The sequence below is a fragment of the Lissotriton helveticus genome, chromosome 2_1 (genome assembly GCF_964261635.1).
Source record: "Lissotriton helveticus chromosome 2_1, aLisHel1.1, whole genome shotgun sequence".
Lineage (NCBI taxonomy): Eukaryota > Metazoa > Chordata > Amphibia > Caudata > Salamandridae > Lissotriton > Lissotriton helveticus.
The window spans coordinates 1,546,342,978-1,546,366,201 of NC_136059.1; the positions used below are offsets into that span (position 1 = coordinate 1,546,342,978).

A 23,224-nucleotide genomic window follows, 5' to 3' on the forward strand; every position below is an offset into this window, starting at 1 on the left:
CAGCTGGGCGTCGGGCAAGTAGATAGTCGCTCTGCTCCAAACCACCGTGTGTTTGCTTAAGGCAAACGTTGGTATATTTATACCTGAAAGGTGCCGAGTTTGACGTAAGGTTGGACATAAGACGTCACTAAGAACTTACAGTTATTTCTGGACTCCAGGAGTTCTTGTTCAAATCAAAACAAAATCAGGGGGAATTCCCGGGCTGCTGGAGGCTTGGTTTGTTTAAAGAACGCTTTGTACTTTCTAGGAGTCTATGGGAGTAGCCTTGCCGTAGTTGGACTGCATTGGCTATGACTAAATATGGATATGATTCTTATGCCTTTATAAGGATATGTTTTGTTATAACCACATAAGGGCATGAATCGGGAATATTTAAATAGGGTCCTAGATATATTCACAACAGAACTAGTCTAGCCGAAATTAAACTAAGCTATTATTTCACATCCAATGATTTCAGGATACACAGACACATGATTATCATGTGTAGAAATGCTTTGGAGCGCATGGCTGTTACAAATAGACAATATTAAGATAGAGAATGCCATGCTTTAGGAAGTGCCATGAGGTAATCTACAGGACTCTCTGCCTGATGGAATAATGACTCATTCTTCCAGGGATACTAGAGACACTGCTTCATTGTTGAGACAAGTGCTCTTGCAGGACATTTGGTCTTCTCACAATACTTTCCCAAAACACTATCACTTGGACTCAGATGCCAGGTCACAGGCTTGTTTGGAAGACCTGTGGCTAGGCAGATTTTCAGGTAAATTCCCTTCATCTACATAAACACGAGGAGACTCCACCCAAATTAGTTTCGTAATACAAGGACATAATTCAAAGATGAGGACTATTCAAAGGTGTAGTATCTAATATAGGAAATAGCTTTGTTACTTTGTAAATGTTGACGTATTGCTTCCTCTGCAAATTCTGTATAGCCAACTCGCCTCCCCCTCAAATATTTACACCCCACTGGGCTAGAAAACTATGTGAACTAAAGGAGAGGGCACTTTTGTGGTAAGCTGCACTTATGTGCTAGGGTGTTATGCCAGGGTCTCGACCCACTGGTGGTTCACGAAAGTCCAAGCAACGAATAAAGATGTTTTTAAATGCTGTATTTATCTTTTCACATTTGCTGCGCTTCAAAGACAGAGGTCAATTGTCAGCCAGTGTCTTTCTGAGAAATAGGTGCTTATTTTCTTTACAAACCCCTCTCACTTTGTACTCAAGGAGAACAACGTAAAGTGTATTATGTGACTATCTTTCTGAAATACAGGGAGTGCTAAAGGAAAGGTTGTAGGATGTCATTTTTTGTAACACAAAACACCATGTAAATACCTGTAAATTAACTGTACACATTCAGCGGTTAGGAAGGCAAAAATGAAGCACATTTTTTGTAATTCTGAAGTGTGATGGAAACAAAGATTTTAATATGATCAAAACTTATCAAGACACTTTACTTAATGATGCACAAATCATAAATATTAATTGAACCAATTTCCGCACATTATCATTTGTGTGCAATATAGTTTTATCACTAAAGCTGTATGTGTATGCACATTTAGTGCCCATTTTAATGAAAAATGTGCCATTGGTAGATGACAGGGCGCACCACACAAGGTTTTCGTTGCGTTAAAAAAAATCACCTGCCTCATGTTCATTTAAGATAGGTGAGTCACAAACGCTTGCCCTTCTAAAAATTAGTTCTGGGATGTGAAACGTTTGGGGAGCACTGTGTATGTTCTGCTGTCTTTATTTCATTAGTTACACTGCTGTTGTACTAGAGTGGCAATAAAAAGAAATGTATTGCAATACCAGCTTCCTGTCTTCGTATAGGAGTTAGACTGTTGTGTTCAGTTTTCCTAGTGCTTGGGCCATTTCGGTATTTTGAGTGCTGTACAAAAGCTTGTAGTGTAACATAACATAAATCTGCAGAGAGAGTGATGTATTCATATTCATCAAAACCATAGATGCGGGTGCTACATAGCCCATTAGTGTATATCCTGCATGTGCATGCAAAATAAAGTAGTCTGCAGCATAACAGATGATTATTACATTGATATTTTATGATGCCTTGAAAGCCTAAGTTCTCCTGATGCAGCCTTATTTGGTAGTTATAATTATTTTATTATTCGTAACACCATAAAGTAGAGATTTTCTCACTGTTAATTTTTCTGTAAGCATCTAAACGCACTTTGTCTTAGAAAGTCTTTTCCATCCCTACCGCGCCTATCTCCGAACTCAAAATTCGAGCCCTTACAATTTTTCAATAAATAAAACCTGCCATGGTAATCAAAATCCAGATTCATAACCAAATGTAAGATTTTGTTGATCCGCCTAACCACTGCAGCCTGTAACACCCTGCACTGTTGATTCTGCTGTGAAGAGGAAGAGCATACCCTTAAAGGGAGAGAAACGCTCGACAGGCTCAATAGACACAATGGTCTGTCATCCCCAGAAGGATTAGCAAGTAACAGTCCTTATCGAACGATAGAGAGTATTTTATTTCTTATAATACATCATCATAAAATCACTCTTCCCACATACCTCCTAAATCCTTTGGGTTTTGCTCCTTCATATAAAGAAATAGCGCGGTTGCAGACATGAGGAATAAATACAGAATATGTTGTGGGAAACTAAACACACCAAAGATCAGTTAATGACTTGTTTAAAAACACCTTGTAATATTTTTAATGTAAGTAAAAAAATTAAAAAGCGCTATTGATAAGAATGACTAGTAACATGCCCAGAAATCCTTTCTTTCCTGTTAAACTATGTTAAAAAGATGAACATAATGCCATAAATCTCTCCTTTCACTGTTCATTTTGGAAACAAAACAGAGCATAAGATCAAAAAACAAGTTCTTGTTTTCATAAACCTCAGCTGCAGGGATGTTCAGTGACCTACCTTTTGCCTTGGCTGCCGCCTGGCATTATGACATCACAACTCGTTTGTAATAACTTATTACAGTTGAACAGTGAACAGTGAAGTCATTTTATTATTACAGTGTCTCGTCTGGTATTTTTCATCAATCCGCATTTTTATTGCAGAAAGGAAAGATTTTAGGATACAATAAACCAAGAGCAGTGGATGGCTTAAATCGTGTCCTTTCAATTGGCTGAGCCAATCACAGTACTCCATAGCGTCTGCTTTCCTGCCTTTCAGGGTAGAAGTACAGATTATTATCACTTTGCAGATTCATTATCACTTCCCTGCCCTTATAGGCTCTATGTGGCTCCCTTGGTATTTTGGAAGGCTCATCCTCACGTTAATACCAACAATTGTTGTCTTTCCTACATCTACCTGCCATATGACATTTAAAATACACGGAAGCCAACAATCCCTGTATAAAAGCCTCTCTCTAATTTTCCTATTTATAGGTGACCTGTGACACACTCAGTCCCCTGTTCTATGGAATGACAGTAGCTGCTTAACTGTAATCATTTATTACAATTGAGTTCTGATGTCACCTTGCCTACATCCAGAGTCAGCAGCTGAGTGGAAAGGCAGGTCACAGAGAATAAATAAAGATGCACGTTAAACATTGGAAACAAAACTTGGTCTTTCCTTCTGGTCTATTTTTCTAGGCAAACAATGAAATGCTGAAATTAGATTTTTAAGGAGACATGTTTATATTATCCATTGATGTGAAAAACAGATCCTCTCTGCATGTTTCTACACATTCTAAGCTACAGCCTTTAAAAAAAAATCTTAAATCTTACTTGTATTGCACTGACTCTAATATATTTTTTACAACAACTTTCTCACTGTTTTTTAGAGTGTTTACTTTTGCACTATAGATTCTAATTGTATTTTTCATGTTTACAAATATCTTATCTCTTTCATATGGAAGAGCACCACACCAGGGATGTAAGTGCTTTGTGTGAAGGATTATGGTGACCACATATTATAAGAAATAAAATACCCCTCTACTGTACATTATATGAATATTGCACGTTACCGCAGAGTTCCATTGTTAGAAATGGGGGTCTCTAGTTGGCAGTGGTATACACCCTATCCAAGTAGGGACCCTTTTTTCTAGTCAAAATAAGCGAGTTGCATACTCAGATAACCCCTGCTCACCCCCTTGGTAGCTTAGCACGTGCAGTCAGGCTTATCTCAGAGGCAATGTATAAAGTATTTGTGCATAACACACAGTAACACAGGGAAAACACTACAAAGGACACCACACCAATTTAGAAAAATAAAGCATCTTTATCTAAACCAAGCAAGACCAAAATGAGAAAACTCAAACATACAGAACTCAAAATATGACCTTTAAAAGGTTTCAAGCAATTATATCTATAGAACTCCATGGATGCTGTGATTTTACACAAAGTTACACAAAGTACCTCAAATGTGTCAAAATCCACAAGGCAAAACAGCCACAGAGGAGGGAAGCACAGCTATGCATCGGTTCCTGAGTCCTTGGGGAGGCGATGCGTCAGTTTTTCTACACGCAGGAGAAGTGTTGTGTCGAATCAGGAATGTAGAGGGAAGCGATGCGTTGATTCCAAAACGGTTCTGGTCTGCGGGTGATGCATCAAAGATGCGTGGCACACAGTTGTGATGCATGGAAATCTGAACGCGGTGGAGATCGATGCGGTGGCGGTCAACTGTCGCTGCGTTGGTTACTTCAGCCACAGTCTCACGATGCATCGATCTTGTCAGCCACACAATAGGGCCTGCGTAGGAATTAGTGAAGAGGTCTTAGACTTCGGAGACTGGTGTGCTGAACTTGGGCCACAGCGGTTTCTTTGGCTATGGACAGGCGCTGCATTGATTTCTTCGACCACAAGGGGGTGCATAACAATTTCGCACACACAGCAGTGTTGTATCAGAAAAACATGCACTGGAAGGGCGATGTATCGATTTTTATGGTTTCCAGTAGATCTTTGCAGCAGGTACAACCTGAACAGGCCCAGAATTATAAATGGCACCTCTTGGCAGGTCAGAAATTCTAGTAGTGGAGTTCAAGGATGCTGCAGGTGAAGTCTTTGCTGTCCCTGAAACTTCTTAACAGGAGGCAAGCACACACAAGTCCTTGGAGAAACTTCACAAACAGAATACACAGCAAAGGTCCAGTCCTTTTCCCCTCTAAAGCAGAAGCAGCAACTGCAGAACAACTCTGCAAAGCAACTTACAGCAGAGGGGCAGTACTCCTCACAGCTCTTCAGCTCCTCTCCTTGGCAGAGATTCCTTGTGTTCCAGAAGTGTTGTGCAGTCTGGGGTTTTAGGTCCAATAACGTATACCCCTTTTGGCCTTGGATGTAGGCATTCTTCAAAGGATTGTCTTTATAGTGCAGAGGTTCTTGTTCTGCTTGGTCTTGGCTCCAAACATACTCCATGTGGGCGGAGACAGCATTGTAAAAGGCCAAGCACAGCTTAGGTGCATGTGACAGCTCCTCCCATGATCCTAGCTCAGGAAGGCCCCTCAGCCTGGTAATGGGCTATCAGGATATGCAGGGTACACCTCAGCTCTCTTTGTGTGACTGTCTAGAGTGAGTTCAAAAACAGGCCTGTGTCAGTCTAAACCAGATGTTGATTCAACAGACAGGCAGAGGCCCGAGATGGTTAAACAAGAAAATGCCCACTGTCTAAAAGGGGCATTTTCAAATACACAATTTAAAAACCACGCTTATTAAAATATGTGTTTTTAAATGCTGAGCTCAGAGAGCCCAAACTCCAAATCTCCGTCTATTCACAATTGAAAGTTACCTTTGTAAAATGTTACAATGCAGCCTGTGGGAGAGCTAGTCCTTGCAATAGTGCAAAACAAAACTAGCAGTCTTTCTCGATCAGGAAATGTAAAACACACCAGGACATATCCTACCTTTCACATACACTGCACCCTGCCCACTTGGGGAACCTTGGGCCAACCCTAGGGGTGCCTTACATGCAGTAAAAGGGAAGGCGAGGGCTTGGGAAATAGGTGCACTTGCCAGGTCGACATTGCAGTTTAAAACTACACTCACAGACACTGCACTGGCAGGCTTGAGACCCGTTTACAGGGCTACTCATGTGGGTGGCACAACCAGTGCTGCAGGCCCAGTAGTAGCATTTCATTTATAGGCCCTGGGCAGACATAGTGCGCTATACTGGGGACACAGACAATTTACACAGAAAGTATATGCACTTTAGCATTGATTAACAGTGGTAAAGTGACCAGAGTCCTAAAGCCAACAAAAACAGGTCAGAAAAATAGGAGGCAAAAGGCAAAACATCAGGGGATAAAGCTGGAAAAAGGGCCATGTCCAACATCCTTGGCCTTACAAAGGAGCTTGGCCTTTAGCCTCGTTCCACTATGTGGTCACAGAATCTCTTAGTGATTTGCAATATCCTTGTAATGTACAGCAGGAAGAACTGTATTTTATATATAACTACCTTTTATCTATTTCACAAATTTATGGTCTGCTGCTACTTTCATTGGTGGTTACAACATGAGAACATATTATGAGAACGTCAAATGTAACATCTCACCAGAGTACACGAATAATGCATAAACGCATTAACAGCCTGTTTTTCTTTGCTTGTTTTAAGAACTCATGGAAATATTGTAAATAACATATTTAGCCACACTTTAAATTAATGGTGTTTCTCATCTCCGACCAAAGGCTTCCTTTTCAGAATGGCTGGCGAAGTGCCACTGAGAGAGTTCCATGTATGGATGTACCCTCCGATCGAATATTAAGGCTGGCAGAACCCAAAAAACGATTTGTAACACCCACGGAACAAAGGTAACAAGGTGGCGAATTTACCCAGCAATGTTCAAGATTGTACTAGGAGGAGTAAAATCTGGTACGTTTAAAGCCAGATTTAAGCCCACATGCACAAAAAAGCAAAAACGAAGGAGGTCTTATCCTTGTTAGGGTAAACGTCATAAAATATTATTGCGCCTGCCTTTGCAGTGGGCATTCTTTAAAATGGCATCCTAGAATTTTTGAACATAAGACCTAAATATCTATTGTGTATACTTTAAAACGTATTTTAAATATGGATAATTAATTGTTAATTTGAATGGTTAAGTTTAGCAGTGAGAGATTAATTGAAATTTGTTGTGTAGATTGAGGAGTTTGTTTTGACCAAGCAAAACCCATTGTTGACCAGTATCGTGATCCAAAATGGTGGGGCTGCTCTGCGGAACAAGGACGGGGGCCTCCCAGTCTCCAATAATGAACAAATATTCTTGGATCTTGGGGTGAATGGGGTTCACCTGGAGTGTGCAGCCCCCTGCGCTGCAGGGGCTTCAGGGGTCTGCGTTATGCCCCTGTTGGTGACTGACTTGACAAAACGAGACTGATGCAGTTGGCTAGAGCTAGATCTAGTAAATAACAATGTCTTTCCTACTCCCCCCTCACCACTCACACTCGAACGATTTGCCTTGAAAGTAAAAATGCCAAATGAAAAAAGACTGAATGAATCAGGCGCCTGATTCACAAAGTATATATAAACCGACCTATACAGTCCAAAATGGCTCCCTTCACGGTGTGGGTCATGAATATCATGGCAAGAATATCAAGTGGTCACAATATCTCAACCAGAATATTGAGAACCAAGTATTGACAGAAAAGTATGTATAGATTCTCTATACCTAACTTCACATATATGTTACCTTGATGGTATGTACATATAGCTTCAAGGTGGAGTTATGAATGGTAAATCTGTACCACCTTGATAGTTTAGCTTTTGTTATTTTGGTTCCGATACTGTTGCCACTAGATATTCCTCTGCGATATCCCTCACTACGACCTCCATTTATGCTGGCAGGTATCCACAAAATGTACTGATAAGCTCTAAATGCATATACCTACTTTGTAATTATATGTGCATTGGACTTGACAATGCCCAGCTCATCGGACTTCCCAAGTGTCACCTTGTTTTTTTTTTAGGTAGTTTTGCACATTGCCGCATCTGAGCGTGCTGAATATAACTCAACACTCAGGAGCAAAATGTATTGCTTTTCAGAACCTTAACTTTTAGAAAAATAAACACCAAATTGTCTTTCTTAGGGCATGCCCCGAATATTTGGAAGTCCCTCCCATCAAACAATAAATGCGCACCCTCTTCACAAATATTTAAAGCTAAACTAAACTAATATTTACTAAATAAACCTAACTTGTTCCTACCTTCCCTAACTATACAACTTTGCTTTTATTTTATTTTGTTTTCCCTCCAATTTTTTATATATCCTGATCAATCCTTTGTGTTTCTGATTGTGAAATGTTGCCTGAAAACGTGTAAAGAGGTTTTGTCATCCTTTGGGTTTAGACAGTGCTATTTCAAGAACTAAGGGCTAGATGCACGAAATTCATGATTAGTGATTTTCTAATTGTAATTTCCTGTGAAACGCAATTAGGAAATCGGTATTTCTAATATATGAAACTCTTTTGAGTTTCATTTGCAATTCCTAGGAGGTCCCATTTAGACCTACCTCATGAATATTAATGAGGCAGGGCGTAATTTGTGACCCTTTAGGAATCGCAGCCATCACAGGGATGGTGGCCTGCTGGGGTCAGCAGACCACCACGTCTGTGATTTCTTTTTAATAAAGCAAATATATATGTTTTTAAATTCAGCCCGTTTTCTTTTTAAGGAAAACAAGATGTATTCAAAAAGAAAAAAATGAAACTTGGAAGTTTAATTTTTTAAGCGTATGCAGTGCTCCGTGGGACCTGTGCCTTCTCTTAAAAAATATTTTGGCAACCATTTTCAAAGGGGAAGGGGTCCCTTGCAAATGAGTTACCACAAACTTTCAAATGGCGGTAAATTGAGAAGGTTTTGCGACTAGATTTTAGTCGCAAAACATTTGTACATACCATTCCAATTCCGTATTTGGCAGGGACGCCTTCAATTCGCCCCTTCCAAATACCGAATCGCAAAACCCAAATCGGTATTCGGTAACATGTTACCGAATCGCAATTTGGGTTTTGTACATCTCAAAAAACATTTTTGTGGTTGCCAGTGGACTGATTCTGTGAATTGGGTCATTTGCAACTTCAAAAATGCTTTGTACATCTAGCCCTTAATAAACTTAACTAAGCTGCACCACAACCACATGCATTAAGTGTGGACTGGGTGTGCAAAGGGGTAGTTCAAACACCCACTTGCTTGTGAGTTTGTGGGCATTCACAAACACCTCTCTGACCCTTTACCACTCTTGAAATTGTTGGAGATTTGTACCACAAAAAGGCTGGAGAAAATTTCCTCCCACTTTGGGAATGGGAATGGAAATCCCTCAAACGTCCGGTTGGTTTAGGCGAAACAATTTGTACACAACGAAAAATGTTTTTCTTCTGGGTAAGAAAATGACACCAAATGTGCCACAGTAGGCTGCCTTCCCCCAACGCGTAATTGTACAGTGTGTGGAGCTCTACAGTTGGGAACAGGGGCCACACAGAAACATCACAAGGCGTTGAAAACAGTACTCCAGAAAACTAGCACAACATTCCAGGCATACTCTTACCAATGTTTGTCAATTTCAAAAAGTAGTCAATCTGCACCCATATGTAGGAGTACATTAAAGGGTGCAGAGTTATTCTTTTGTGAATTCAGTGCTAGGTGTTTGATTGGCTGCTTGATTCGGAGTTGACTATAAAAGAGTGAAATGGGTGTAGTGTTGCTCACCTGGGGTCGAAAGAGGATTGTTAAGTTTTTTAGTGTCTAGTGCAGGGATACAGAGTTAACATGATAGATGAAGGGAAGCTCCATATCAGTGCCGTAAAACACTGGCTGTTTGCAGAAGTTGTGGCCAGATAGCCAAGGAAAATCTTGAAATAAACTGGAATCTGGAGTAAAATTGATAGTGTGATGTAGAATGCCAGAGGACTGGACAAGTATCTTAAGACGCTTGTTGTGGCACCATATTTACTATGCTGAGACACACAGACAGCGGTCATTCAAGAAATACATCTTGTGGTTACTGAGAATGCAAATCCAGCAAAGATTTGATGAGGAGGATAGTATAATCCCTGGAACTATACATACGCGATAAGGATGGGAATAACAATAGAACCTTGGGTTCCTTTCTCAGTATTATATAGGATGGCTGATGCAAATGGGATGTGAATACTGATGTATGGATACTGTTCATACAGATAGCAATAGACTTGAATGCATGAGATATGTGCTTTTTAAAGTATAAACCTCCCAAACCAAAGATTTTTTTTATGAAGTAGTAACAGTATGTGGCCCAAATTCAGATATAATATTGTGGGCGAGAGATAACCTTTAAAACACAACAGCAAACAAGCATTGGCAAAGCCAATCGGTTTAGCTGCTGAGCAACTGGTCTTGCCAATGGTTGTATCCTTTTAATTGCCATTTTTTAAAGTATATGAAAAATACATTGAAAGATGATCTGTCTGCTCACATACGCATGTAAAGGTTGCCTTATCTAAAGGTGTTTGTTAATGATTAAAAAACAAATTTTAAAGATGGCCACCCGTGTGTGTACATTCATCCACATGAAAGGGTGGCCATCTGTGATTATTTTTAACTAAAGTATAATAAAACCATTCAAAGAACACCACCCATGCTTCCGTGCACTTACACACACACACACACACACACGCACGCAAACACACACACACACACGCACGCACACACGCACACACACACTCACAAAGTAGCAAATATCTATTTAGGTGTGTGTCTATAGTTTTAAAGATTATTTGGCTGTTTGTGTATCTAAAGTCGGTTAAAGTATTTAGAGACATATGAGGCAAAGAGTGCTTATACCTCTAACCTGGCAGTCTGTAATGTGTACTAGGATTAACATTATGTTTGGGACCAAGGAATAAGGCAATTATTTATATATTTCCACTGTGTAATGTTTCAATAGTGTCCCTGCACCTTAAGGTGAACATAAATAATATTACAAGGACATGTAGGCTAAAACACTACAGTAATGTCAGTAGCTACTGTAAAGCTAAGATGAAAACTACAACTTCTCGCCTTAGTTGAGGAAATGCCAAATTCTGTGAGTTTGTAATTGGTTCATGAAATGGAATTGAGTATGACGAGTTCTTAAGCCATTTGAAAGAAAATTCTATGGTGATGTTGCACAGTATTTATGAAAGTTTGTGCTTGAGAAGTGTTTAATCTCTGTGCTTCCAGATAAAGTGAATTTTCGTTCCTGAGTCCTCTTTCACAGGCGGGGATTGATATTATGAGCAAATTTGCTAGAAAACACATTTTTTAAGCGGATTGCTTTGTATGCTCATCTAGGTACCGTCAAATTGATCTTGACTCTTTAATAGGGAGCTTCAGTTGGGTTGGTATCTAAATAACGCATGGCACCACTTGCCAATATATGAATGGGGGGAGGAACATTGCCCAGGGTATCTGGGGTTAGAAGCACAACAAGATGGCACATTCAGATTTGATATTGTGGAAGTGGTAACAGGGCCGGCTCTAGGCTCATGGAGGCCCTGAGCAGGGAGTGTAGGTAGGGGGCCCGAGGCCGCCAAATCCCTGCCAGGGGCCGCCACGCAAATATGTATCTAAGGATATATATTGGCGTGGCGGCCCCTGGGGTTTGGCGGCCCTGTGCAGGTGCACAGCTTGCACATGCCTTAGGCCGGCCCTGGTGGTAAACTCATATTTTGCGGAACCACAATGTTAAAAATAGTAATAAATAAAACACAATAAAAGCATTGTTAAGGGAACGTTTGTAGAAAAATCTTATGGCATCAGACCAAACCTGATTAAAAAAAAAGACTTTCCATAACCTTAAAATAAACAACCTTAAAAAGCTTTGCCTGAGGAACACAAAATTGGCACGGCTGGTAGGAAGAGACACTGTATGCCATCATTTCCACAAAGCAGAGAGAAAGTGACACAATAGCATACTTCTAAAAAGGGATACAAGAGATCTTTTAGAAGTGTCTTAAAGATCCCTATTTGCATTTCCATCAAATAGATTAGATAAGGTGTACAAAGTAACAGAAATGAGAGGCATGCCAGAGCTTACAACAACCAAATGGGATAACTAAGAAAACCGTTAGACAGAACTTACATTTTAATGGCCCTATGAGGGGCTGCCACCTGTCAAATACCTGGTGGGTAGAGTATCTCAAATGAGTTTTATCAAGTATACAGTGACATTGTAGTTGAAGATCTTCTACAGGGACTGGAGAAAGTTGTAGACAAAGAGATACTGCCAAAGTCGGTAAGAGGCAAGACCAGTCAGTCCCAAGTGTTATGGAATGATTGATTTGCTTCTATTTTGTGGGTGTTCCTTTAAGTTAAACTGTAGAGAGTAACATTTGTCTGAAAATGTCTTATAGCATGCCCAAGTATCTGAAATTACATAGCCAACCAGTTGTGGCATGCCCCTCACTCCTACTCTACTAGAAAGAACTGAAGACCCTCCACTTAAAGTGACACCTCATCCAGGTGTAACCCTCTGGATGATGGACACCACCTGGTAACTTCCATTATCCTGTCTGCATTCCCCTCCCTTAACTCCTTCCTATGTGCACCTCCCCTCCACCCTCATCTTTTTATAACTCTCTGCTGCTTCGTACCTATTTGTATACTATATAAGTGATCACTCATAAATTCATTATAGAAGACTGGAAGGCACAAAGGGGATTCACCTGTGAGTTAAGGTGGGCCTGCTAATAATGTGCTCAAGGTTTCCTTCTAGAATGATCATTGCTCCTTCTGACTCAGTACTCCCATACTGGGTGTTGCTACATACCGAGTACTCCTAATATTGAACTAAGGCGTGTTTTAGTACTTGTATCAAGGAATGAATCTGATGAACTAAATTTGCTGAAAAATATGATTATAAATTTACCTTGAAAAAAGATTTTTACCTCTAAACACTTGTAGGCTGTCTGGTGGTTATAGTGAGCCAAAGTTTAATACATTGAATTGAAGAATAACATTGGATTGCAACATTTTAGGATTTAGATTCTGAATTATATGTATTTGAGAATTATTTGAAGTAACCTCCCTTTGGAATACAAAGCGCACTGTTGGGGTTGGGTGTAGGAGGTTTGTGGTGCTGCGATAAGGTTCACCGTCTCTTCAAAAATACCACATACATTAAATACGCCAGAGAAAATGTGGAATCTTCAAGACAGGTTCCAATCATTAATAGTACTCCTCTTAAAGACAAGGACTGAGGCTCAGCAAAAACCGAGGGAGAACTCGGTCCAGGAGAGGGTGAAAACCCCACAGCACCAACATCGCAGTTGAGGTTCTTGTCTCTGGAGAACTTTGGAAAAGAGAAGCCTTATAAAAAAACTTCCTGCAGCTTCCCTTTCAGAAAATCCCTGTTTTACTTTTATTGTGGCATATTCTGAAAGGCAAGCTGCAGAAAGAATAAGAGAAACTGACAAAGAAATATTGTAGAGCACATTTAATAATATTGACAATTGTTTGCAAACACTATCAAAATGTATTAGTTTTGTTTTGAAATATTATCAAGATTTATTAAAATCAATATTCGAACCTAGTTCACACAATACAAACATTAACTGCTATAAAAATAAACAAGATGGTTGCAATGATACTTATCAGTAGGCAGAATAATACCAATATTGTAATATTATGCTGGTATCAAACTGCTTCTTTACATCAATAGCCTCAAGATGGTTGCAATGATACTTATCAGTAGGCAGAATAATAACAATATTGTAATATTATGCTGGTATCAAACTGCTTCTTTACATCAATAGCCTCAAGATGGTTGCAATGATACTTATCAGTAGGCAGAATAATAACAATATTGTAATATTATGCTGGTATCATACTGCTTCTTTACATCAATAGCCTCAAGATGGTTGCAATGATACTTATCAGTAGGCAGAATAATAACAATATTGTAATATTATGCTGGTATCAAACTGCTTCTTTACATCAATAGCCTCAAGATGGTTGCAATGATACTTATCAGTAGGCAGAATAATAACAATATTGTAATATTATGCTGGTATCATACTGCTTCTTTACATCAATAGCCTCAAGATGGTTGCAATGATACTTATCAGTAGGCAGAATAATAACAATATTGTAATATTATGCTGGTATCATACTGCTTCTTTATATCAATAGCATCAACCCATCTTTCTCTTGGCTTACTAAGCTAAGGTTAGCACCAAAAGAGGACCACTTTGAGTTTCATATCTGAATCACACCTACATACCTTTTCTTGACCAATTGTACCAATGTTTAGCGAAGAAAGCTAAGCAGCTGCTGTCCCTGTCAGCATCTGATGGTCAGCAGGTAAGCTGAGTGAAGGCTGGATGTGCCTTCTCCTTGGCCTGCTGCAAGGAAAGATGATTATGGCTCTGGATGACCCTCATTCTCGAATTATCGATACAAATTTCCTCTGTATCTAATTACTCTCTGTTCTACTTTATATCTTGAATCTGAAGATTTTGAAAATTTTCAGAATAATCAATTAGTAGTGCAGCCCTTGCAACCTTTCACTTATTTATATTCTGTGAACACTTGCTTGTTGTTTATAAACAATAAGTGAGAAGTCAATATATTAATTCGAAGGAAGGCTTGTTCATTATTTAAAAACAAACACTGAAAAGATCTGTCCAGAACAAAACATAAATATATTCAAGCAGGTTGAATTATCATGTTGGCATGAATAACTGTATTAATAAACGAGCATTTATATTTGAAACATGCACCTGCATAAATTAACATATATAATTCAAAAGGGGATACCTAAAAGAGAAAGTATATCATAATTATAACAAGGGCCTATTCACAGACTGCATTTTGTAGTACGTTCAGTAGTGATACAGTAGTACTACATACGTACTACAAATGCTATTCACTAACCTGCGTGCAGAGGTCTTTGCCTCTTCTATTTTTTCTGTGCAGAAATTACCCTCTCCAACTTACATTTTAATAATAAATGTAAGAGAATCTTGGTTAGTGGTAGTGGCTGAAAAAATAGGGAATACTTACTACAAAATGGGATGGGTTTAGGGAGAAGTTAGGAGGGGTTTGGAGGGTTTGTTTTGTTTGTTAAACAGATCTCATTGATTTTTTGCATAGAGAAAAACAACACGACACAAGTGACTTGTCAGAGAAAGGCATTTGTATTCAGATGACACAATATAATGGTGGAAAACAACAGCAGCACTCCTGTCGGTAGGTGGGGCGTTAGGCTAATTGGCACAATCATTTCCCGCAAATTCGACCATGCTTCAGGGGACACCCTTGGCCTCATAGACTGTTTTTTCTTGTTGTGCATACCAGTGCCCCCCCCCCCGTGCCATTGTGAAAGGGTGGGAGGGGTAGGTACTGAGGTGTTTTAATAAGCGGTGGAAATAGAGTCAGTGAGGGAGAGAGTGCTTGTCAAAATATAATATGTGGTGTTTGTTAAAACTACCTCCAGGGGGCCAACATATCTTTATTCTATAGGTCCAAAGGGGTTGAGTTAAAAAGAGGCCTAGGGCTTTTAACCAAATATACTCCTCTCAGTGGTCAACATGTTTCTGCCCTTTAGCGGGCCCCAAAGTGGTTCCGGGGCATTCATCAGGACCTTAATTGATTAGTCACTCTGTTCAAAGTGCTTACATAATACAACACAAATATTTTTACTGGCCAGTCAAGGATCAAAGAGTGAGTGCTATCCAACCTCAAGCTACTGGGTACACCCAGGAGGACTACTAAGAAGGGGGATTTCTGGTATAATAGAGGCAGGTATACAGGGGAACAAAAGAAGCACCAAAGGCAAAAAGGCTACCTGCCCCACATCTTCAAACTAGGCCCCATAACGGAATGCTCGCATAGACACACTGTCACCGGAGTATTTCAAGTGCAAAAATAGTCATTCGGGGGCGTGGCTGGGCAAGGTGGCCGAACAGACATAGTCTGTTACGGCTCCTGGCCCACTCGCTGCTCCCTAGGCTTTTTCGGCGGATAAAGCGGTGCCCTGGTGGGCTAAACGAGAGTGTGAGTTTGCGGAAGATGGCCTGCACCTGAGGGAGTAAAGATCTTGTCGATGCCCAGCTGAAATCGGCAGATCTGTGCCAGCGACCTCCGGCACGCTCCGACAGCAGGAGCTAAGATGGCGGCATAACCCCCCGTTGGTGCCGAACATGCATCAACTCTCGCGTTGGGAGCCCCAACGGAGAGACAGCGGTGCTGTGTCCAGACACGATTTCCTGCTAAGAGGTGCAGTGGGGTGCTGCTGGTTTGGGGAATACCTGGGCCATTACTCTCCCCGCCCGTGCCCGCTCATGCCTGACTTCAACATGGCGGTAGCTCCAGCGTGCAATGGCAGCGCGCTTGGCTGAATCTGATAGAGCGTTGGAGGCAGCCCCTTTGATATGACTCCCCACTGCTGCCACTGCGAAGCCCTCAGCTCCGATGGGACCCTTGGGGGGTGACTTCACTGCCAGCTTTCGTCCACTATCGCTGAAGTCTCCGGTACTCCTGCCTCACCACCTGCTGATGGAGGCACCTCCCCCTCCCACGGAGCTCGCCGGCCTCCTGGGCTCCTGACCTGCGGACTCACTTTGCAGCCTTGCCCATGTCCTCTGGGCTCTTCGCTGTCCTACTCGGTAGCGCCGGACTCCCCCAGCCTTGGCCATGTTCTTCAGAAAGTAGCGCCACGCCTCGAAGATTTGTTACCTGCTGACACAGTGCTTGGCTGCGGCAGATTCCATACCAGCTGGGAGTGGGTTCCGGGGTTGCACATGGCGGTGTCCGCTCACCTTGCCTCTTCACGGCGCTGTATGCCCCAGTGGAGTGCCCTAGGCTCCCTGCGAACTGCTGAGCGTTTGTCTACTGGGCACTTTGACATCCTTGGAGCTTCTCTTCTCCTCCCTTAGGCGCTGAGCCCTATCACTCTACGGACTGCTTGGGAAGACCATCCGGGCACAGGGGCTGACCCGCTGGACCCCACTGTGAACTGGGGTTCCTCGGCCCACTTACCTCCAACGCTGCTCCCAGGGGCTTCACCTTATGCCCCTGAAGAAAACGGCAGCCAAGACCCCGTTAAGGTTTCAGACTTTTTCTCAGCTACTGAAAAGCAGGTCTCGCTGAGTGGTGACACAAGTATGGCGACAATGGCATTTACTAAAGCGGAGCTTCTGACTATGTTCAAGGACTTCAAAACGGAGCTTTGCAAGGACATCGGTCAAGACATCAAGTCCTCTATTGATCAGCTTAGCTCTGACTTGTCAGGCCACCTCTCCTCTTTACAACAGGATGTGGACTCAGTAGGTACCAGGGTCCTGGACCTGGAAGCACATCACCAAGAGCAACAACAACTTGCCACCGAGCTTGGGGATGATCTCTGGTTGCTTAAAGAACAACTACTCCAGTCGCAACTTAAGGCAGAGGACCTTGAGAATGGCTCTCGGAGGGAGAATCTGCGTATCAGGGACCTGGAAATCGTGTACCCCCAGTCTATCAAGGTCAAACTCGACAGAGTCCACCCAGTGGGATCCCTGCGGCAAGCAGAGAAGAAACGACCACGCAACATCCTGGCCAAATTCCACTCCTATAAAACCAAGGAGGCGGTTTTGCAAGCAGCAAGAGCTAGGGACTCCGTCACGTTTCAAAACTACACCTGCAACGTGTACCAAGACATCGCTCCTGCCACGCTGGCCCGGAGATAGGCATGTCGACCTATAACCACCAAACTGCGCTACGATAAAATCCGATACAGGTGGACTTATCCCTTTGGGACCAGCTTTGATTTCCAGAATAAGAGACGCCATGTCACGGATCTTCAAGAAGGGCTAGAGCTGCTGGGCATTTCCTCAAGCGCGGAGGCTTCAGCACCAGGAACAGCTGGGAGATTTACTACAGCAAGATCTTCACCGCCCTCCTCGTGGTCGCGGGGATCAAGACTTTGACTAATGACTCTAGGTACAGCTCCTTTGCCCTCTTTCCACTTCTTCCACGGTCTGACTTGCCTACTGCTACCTGTTTTTCTACTCGCTGGTCTACAGTGGGGGCCTGCATCTACCGGGTGAGCCGGAATGTTGATTCCTCCATCCCCGCTTCGGCCCCAGCCTTGGTGAATCCAGGTACTTCCTCCCAAAGGAGGGAGCCACTTCTGCCTGTGAGCCTCCGAAGTAAGACTGAGGTAACCGCCTCTTAATTTGTTTTTCTTTTTGACTTTATACTGTTCTTCCTGGGGACTTTGTGGATCTCAGACACTCTAAGTGAGCCAGTTTCTTGATTACTGCATGAAGTAGAATAATGCTCGTCTCTCCTCCGCCCTACTGCGGATGTGACTGCATCGGGCTACTGACTCTCCTGATGCCTAAAGTGATGTTAAACCTAACGCTGTTAAGAGGCTGATTTACTAACCCGCGGGGGCGGGCGTGGACCGGGTCTTCGGACCCGAAGTCCCTCATGGTCTTACTGAGGCCCTTTTGGCCTAATGGGAGGACCATAAATTTAGTTAGTCTTTTTTCTTTGTTTTTTGCTATTCTAGTTTTGTATGGGTTTGTGGGTTTTTTTGTGGGTTTGTAGGGGGGGTGGGGGGGGTGGCGGCTTTTTAAATTTTGCTTCAACGCCTATGGTGCTACTAGTGAAGATGCTGGTCACGAATTGCAGCCCTTTATATATATGGATAGTCGGGCCGGGTTGGTTGAGTGTTGGGTCACTTTTGATTTAGAGGAGTTGGCGTTCCCCCACTTGTAAAATGACACCAATTACCATTGCCACTTGGAATGTTAAGGGCCTGGACTAACCCCAGAAGCGTCTCAAGGTGTGGAAAAATATCCTGGATCACCATTTAGATGTAGTGGCAGTGCAGGAGACTCATTTGGCCAGGGCAGACGAGACGCGACTTAAGCATAAACAGTTCCCACTTATCTATAGATCTGTGGCAACTACGAAGCACCGGGGGGTGGCTCTGCTCTTCCGTGCTGCAATTCAATTCCAACCATTGGGGATCCAGGGTGATAGAGATGGCCGCTGGATCATGGTCAAGGGGCGTCTAAGGGGACAGAGCTGCACATTCGTGGCTATATACGCACCCAATACAGGACAGAGGACATTTCTACACACACTGTTAGGGAAAATTGAAGATTTTGTAGAGGGCCCACTAATTCTTTTGTGAGACTTTAATCTAATTTGGCAGAAAGACCTTGACAGTACACATCTGCAGAGATCTGACGCGGGTTCCTTTGCCGGGGAGACTCAACAACGCATACGGGACCTAGGCCTCTTAGATACCTGGCGTGCACTTTACCCCCTCATGACTATATGTTTTTCTCTCATGTCCACCGCACGTATTCCCGGTTGGACTACATTTCTATCAGCAAGACACTGCAGGGCATCCTTCAGGACACCAACATTTTTCCCATATCGGTCTCCGACCACAGCCTATACTCAGTTTGTCTCCAATGGCAACGCTCTGCTCCAGCTGCACCCAAATGGTATTTTCCACCTTCCCTTGCGTGAGATAAAGAGTCCTGCGTCAAGTTACGAACCTCCATCACTGATTTTTACAAGACTATCCCCCAGAAGACACCTCGGAATTCACCACCTGGGACACCCTAAAGGCTGTTCTCCGAGGTGAATGTATTGCCCTGAACCGACAACGCGCCCGAGAACGTGATGCACTCAAGGCTGAGCTGTCTGATATGGAGCGCTCCCATAAAACTAATCCCATGAGACAAACACAACATCAGCTCACCGCTCTCGGGGGGCAAACTCCGGGCCATTTATTCTAACAGGACAGAACACATCCTTCTCAAACTACGACATCTCTCCTACACGCAAGGTAACAAAATTGGTAGACACCTAGCCCGCCAATTACGGGACAAGCGGGAAAAAGAATATTTAGGGGGTATTCTGGACTCAGCATGTGAGGTGACACATAGGGATGAAGAGAATCCGGCCATTTTCGGGTCCTTTTATAGGGACCTCTAGACGGGTACTCCATGGATGTAGAAGCGCAGCAGGAATACCTCCAATCACTGCATCTACCTCAGGTCTCTGAGGCATGGAACGATCTACTCACTGCCCCCATTACTATTGCAGACGTCAACTTAGCCATTCAATCTCTGAAATCCAAAAAAGCCGTGTCCTGACGGCTACACAGCTCTCCTTTATAAAACATTCGCCCCGAGCTTTCTCCCCATCTAGTGTCCCTGTTTAATAAAGTGGCTGAAGAAGGGAGGACCTCAGACACCATGTCTGAAGCTGTAATCTCAGTCATCCCTAAGCAGGGTAAGGACCCTCAATGCTGCACCTCTTATAGACCAATTGCCTTGCTTAACCTGGACGCTAAACTCTATTCCTCCATTTTTGCTAAAAGATTAAATTACCTTATGCCCCTTTTAATTCACCCGGACCAGTCGGGCTTCATCAAAGGGCGTCAAACACATGACAACACCCGCAGAATCACTCACCTCATAGAGAAGGCCAATAGATGCCAGATTCCGGCAATTTTAGTAGACCTTGACGCCGAGAAAGCCTTTGATAGGGTCGACTGGTCTTTCCTTTTCCGCACACTTACGGCTTTTGGTTTTACCCCCGAATTCCTTGACATGATACGAGCGAACTATCGTTTCCCCAACTCTAGGGTGGTGGTTAATGGGGTTCGCTCTGACACTTTTCCGCACTCAAGGGGAACCCAGCAGGGATGCCCCCTCTCCCCCTTACTTTTCGCCCTCAGCATTGAGCCCCTAGCGCTGGCGATCCGAAATAACCCTGACATTAAGGGAATCCCATTTACTGGCGAGCCCCATAAAATCTCACTCTTTGCGGATGATGTGCTTTTATCCCTCACGGAGCCCTAAAGCTCCTTACCAAGCTTACAATCCGAACTCAAACACTATGAGCGGGTTTCGGGCTTTAAAAAAACCTCTGGGAAGTCCTTTATACTTAATCTCATTCTTGCGCCGGAGACAGTTGCTCATCTCCGAACTATCACTCCACTGGCTTGGGCCTCCTCGACCATTCAGTACTTGGGGGTCTCCTTGACATCGTCTATACGAGGGTTATACGGAGCCAACTTCCTTCCACTCCTCGCGCGCGCCTCCAGGCAGAGCTTACGAAATGGAAGCCGCTCTTCCTCTATTGGCTGGGTTGCATACATGCAGTAAAAATGACCCTTCAGCCCAAACTCCTTTATTTATTTCAGGCTCTGCCTATTGATTTAGACCCCGATTTCTTTCGGAAAATCAAAGCCATGATCCTGTGCTTTATATGGCAGGGGGGACGGGCACGCTTTTCCTACTCTCTGCTCTGCCGCTCCCGTGCGAAGGGGGTGTGGGCCTGCCGTACATCCACCTCTATTACAAGGCTGCGCAGTTGAGGGTCCTAGTCGAATGGTCCCAGAAAGACTTGGAGAAACACTGGCTGCATATGGACCGCAGCGTGACAGGTCGGACCATATGGGACTTAGTATGGCGCCCCCGTAAAGACAGACCCCCAAATACTTACCTCAGCACTACTACCCGCACCACGATCAAAGTTTGGGATACAGTCTCAGGGGATGACAGGTGGACTTCCTTTCCATCTCCCTTCACCCCGATTCACCACACTTCACTTTTTCCTCCTGCTCTTCCTGAGGGTCCCTTTGAGGCATGGAAGAGGGGGGGTTGTCTTACCTTGGTTCATCTATTCTGAGATGGTGAGCCCCTCTCCTTTGATGACTGCAAAAGGGAGTTTGACTTAGAGCATGGGGAACGTTATCATCACGCACAACTGATGCACTGGGCCCTTAATCCCCAAGTTCGGAAGGCCGCTACTCGATCTCTTACAACATTTGAAGCCTTTCTTTCCAAGACATCCACTATGAACGGTGTTATCTCCTTTATTTATAATTTTTTGCTTACGACCACCCGCTCCTCGCGGCCAAGGTACATGAGTATGTGGGAGGACCTAATTCAGCGTCCCATTTCTGACGAGGAATGGACTCACCTTTGGGCAGACATTACCGATTTCAACCACTCCATAGATCTCAGAGAGACACACCTTAAGACCATGATGGATTGGTACCTCCACCATTCCAAGCTCCGGCACATATTCCCCGCCCCCTCGGATAAATGCTGGAGGGGGTGCGGGCTCCTAGGTTCCTTTTACCACATATGGTGGGATTGCCGTCTATTTGGCCTTACTGGGATAAGATCCTGGCCCGCATAAAAGAAATGTTTGGCTATACCAACCCTACTACTATGGTGGGGGTCCTCTTGGGGCTACGTGACCCCTCTCTAGAACATCAGACCCGGGCTGACAGACGATTATGTGGCTGTGTATCGGCGCAGCCAAGGCCACTCTAGCGGCTGCCTGGAAGAGGAAGGAGGCCCTGGCTATCTCTCTGTGGCATGCTCGCCTTTGCAGGCTATTGAACCTTGAGCGTATGGCCGACATCTTCAGAGACGATTACAAAACCTTTGAATTCAAATGGGGGCCTCTGGTCGCTTTCCTCTCTCGAGGCATTCCTTCCGCTGTTTGTCCCTCTACTATTAGGTCCCTGCATCTCTTCCAATTCTGATCACTGGGGTAGTGTCTGGCGCTCTTGTATTTTTCTTTTCCGTCAGGAATACTGCCGTCACAACGGGTGGGTTAGGGTGGGGGGGGAAGTTCTTTGTTCTTTGGTTGTCATCTTACTGCTTGACCCACGTTGGGCCAGGCTTTGTTGAGCTAAATTTGTCTCTTTTGACAGCTTGTAGCGCACCAGAAGTGTATTCTAGATAATGCAATATTTCCAATACCTGTTAAATTACATGAGGCTTGCTCATCTGCCTACCACAATATCTACTCTTCATGTGTCTCAGCTTCATCGTGACAGTGGGAAACGCTCCGCTTATTCAGCAGCTGTACTCTTGATTGGCTAGCGAACTCCGAGGAGGAGCTCCCCCACCCTGTTTTTTGTTCTGATACTTCATTCTGTATGACAAGCTCTTATTGTGTTTTGTTGATCCCCTGCGTGGGACCATGTGTTGTAGCATGGAGTGCCTAAGAACTAAAAATTCTAATAAAAATTTCTTTGAAGAAATAGTCATTCACATCAGGTTTTACAGAACATATAATGATTTTATTGATTTTTTAAAGCACAGACATTTCAGCAATAATTTGATAATCAAAGTTGAATTAAATAACATGTCAGAATTCAAAACTACAATACATCAGGTCCCACACTCCTGTTTCGTACATAACATTCATCCCCTCAATTATTCCCAAAATTAATCAAGCAGACCCATACCTCAATCACACAGAACACAACACACTCAGTATTAAAAAATGTACACAAACGCCACAAGATGGTCAGATG

At 43.2% G+C, this 23,224-nt stretch overlaps 1 protein-coding gene across 2 annotated transcripts in view; it reads left to right on the plus strand.

Annotated features, from left to right (window-relative positions):
- SPMAP2L (sperm microtubule associated protein 2 like) overlaps positions 1-23,224 on the plus strand; it is a 928,058-nt gene that overhangs the window by 630,278 nt on the left and 274,556 nt on the right. For both annotated transcript variants that reach the window (XR_013607593.1, XM_078677574.1), the window contains exon 9: positions 6,612-6,734. Coding sequence is in view for 1 of the 2 variants with exons in the window: in XM_078677574.1 (XP_078533700.1) it covers positions 6,612-6,734 (123 nt within the window). In the remaining variant the exon portion in view is untranslated. The remainder of the gene's footprint in view (positions 1-6,611; positions 6,735-23,224) is intronic.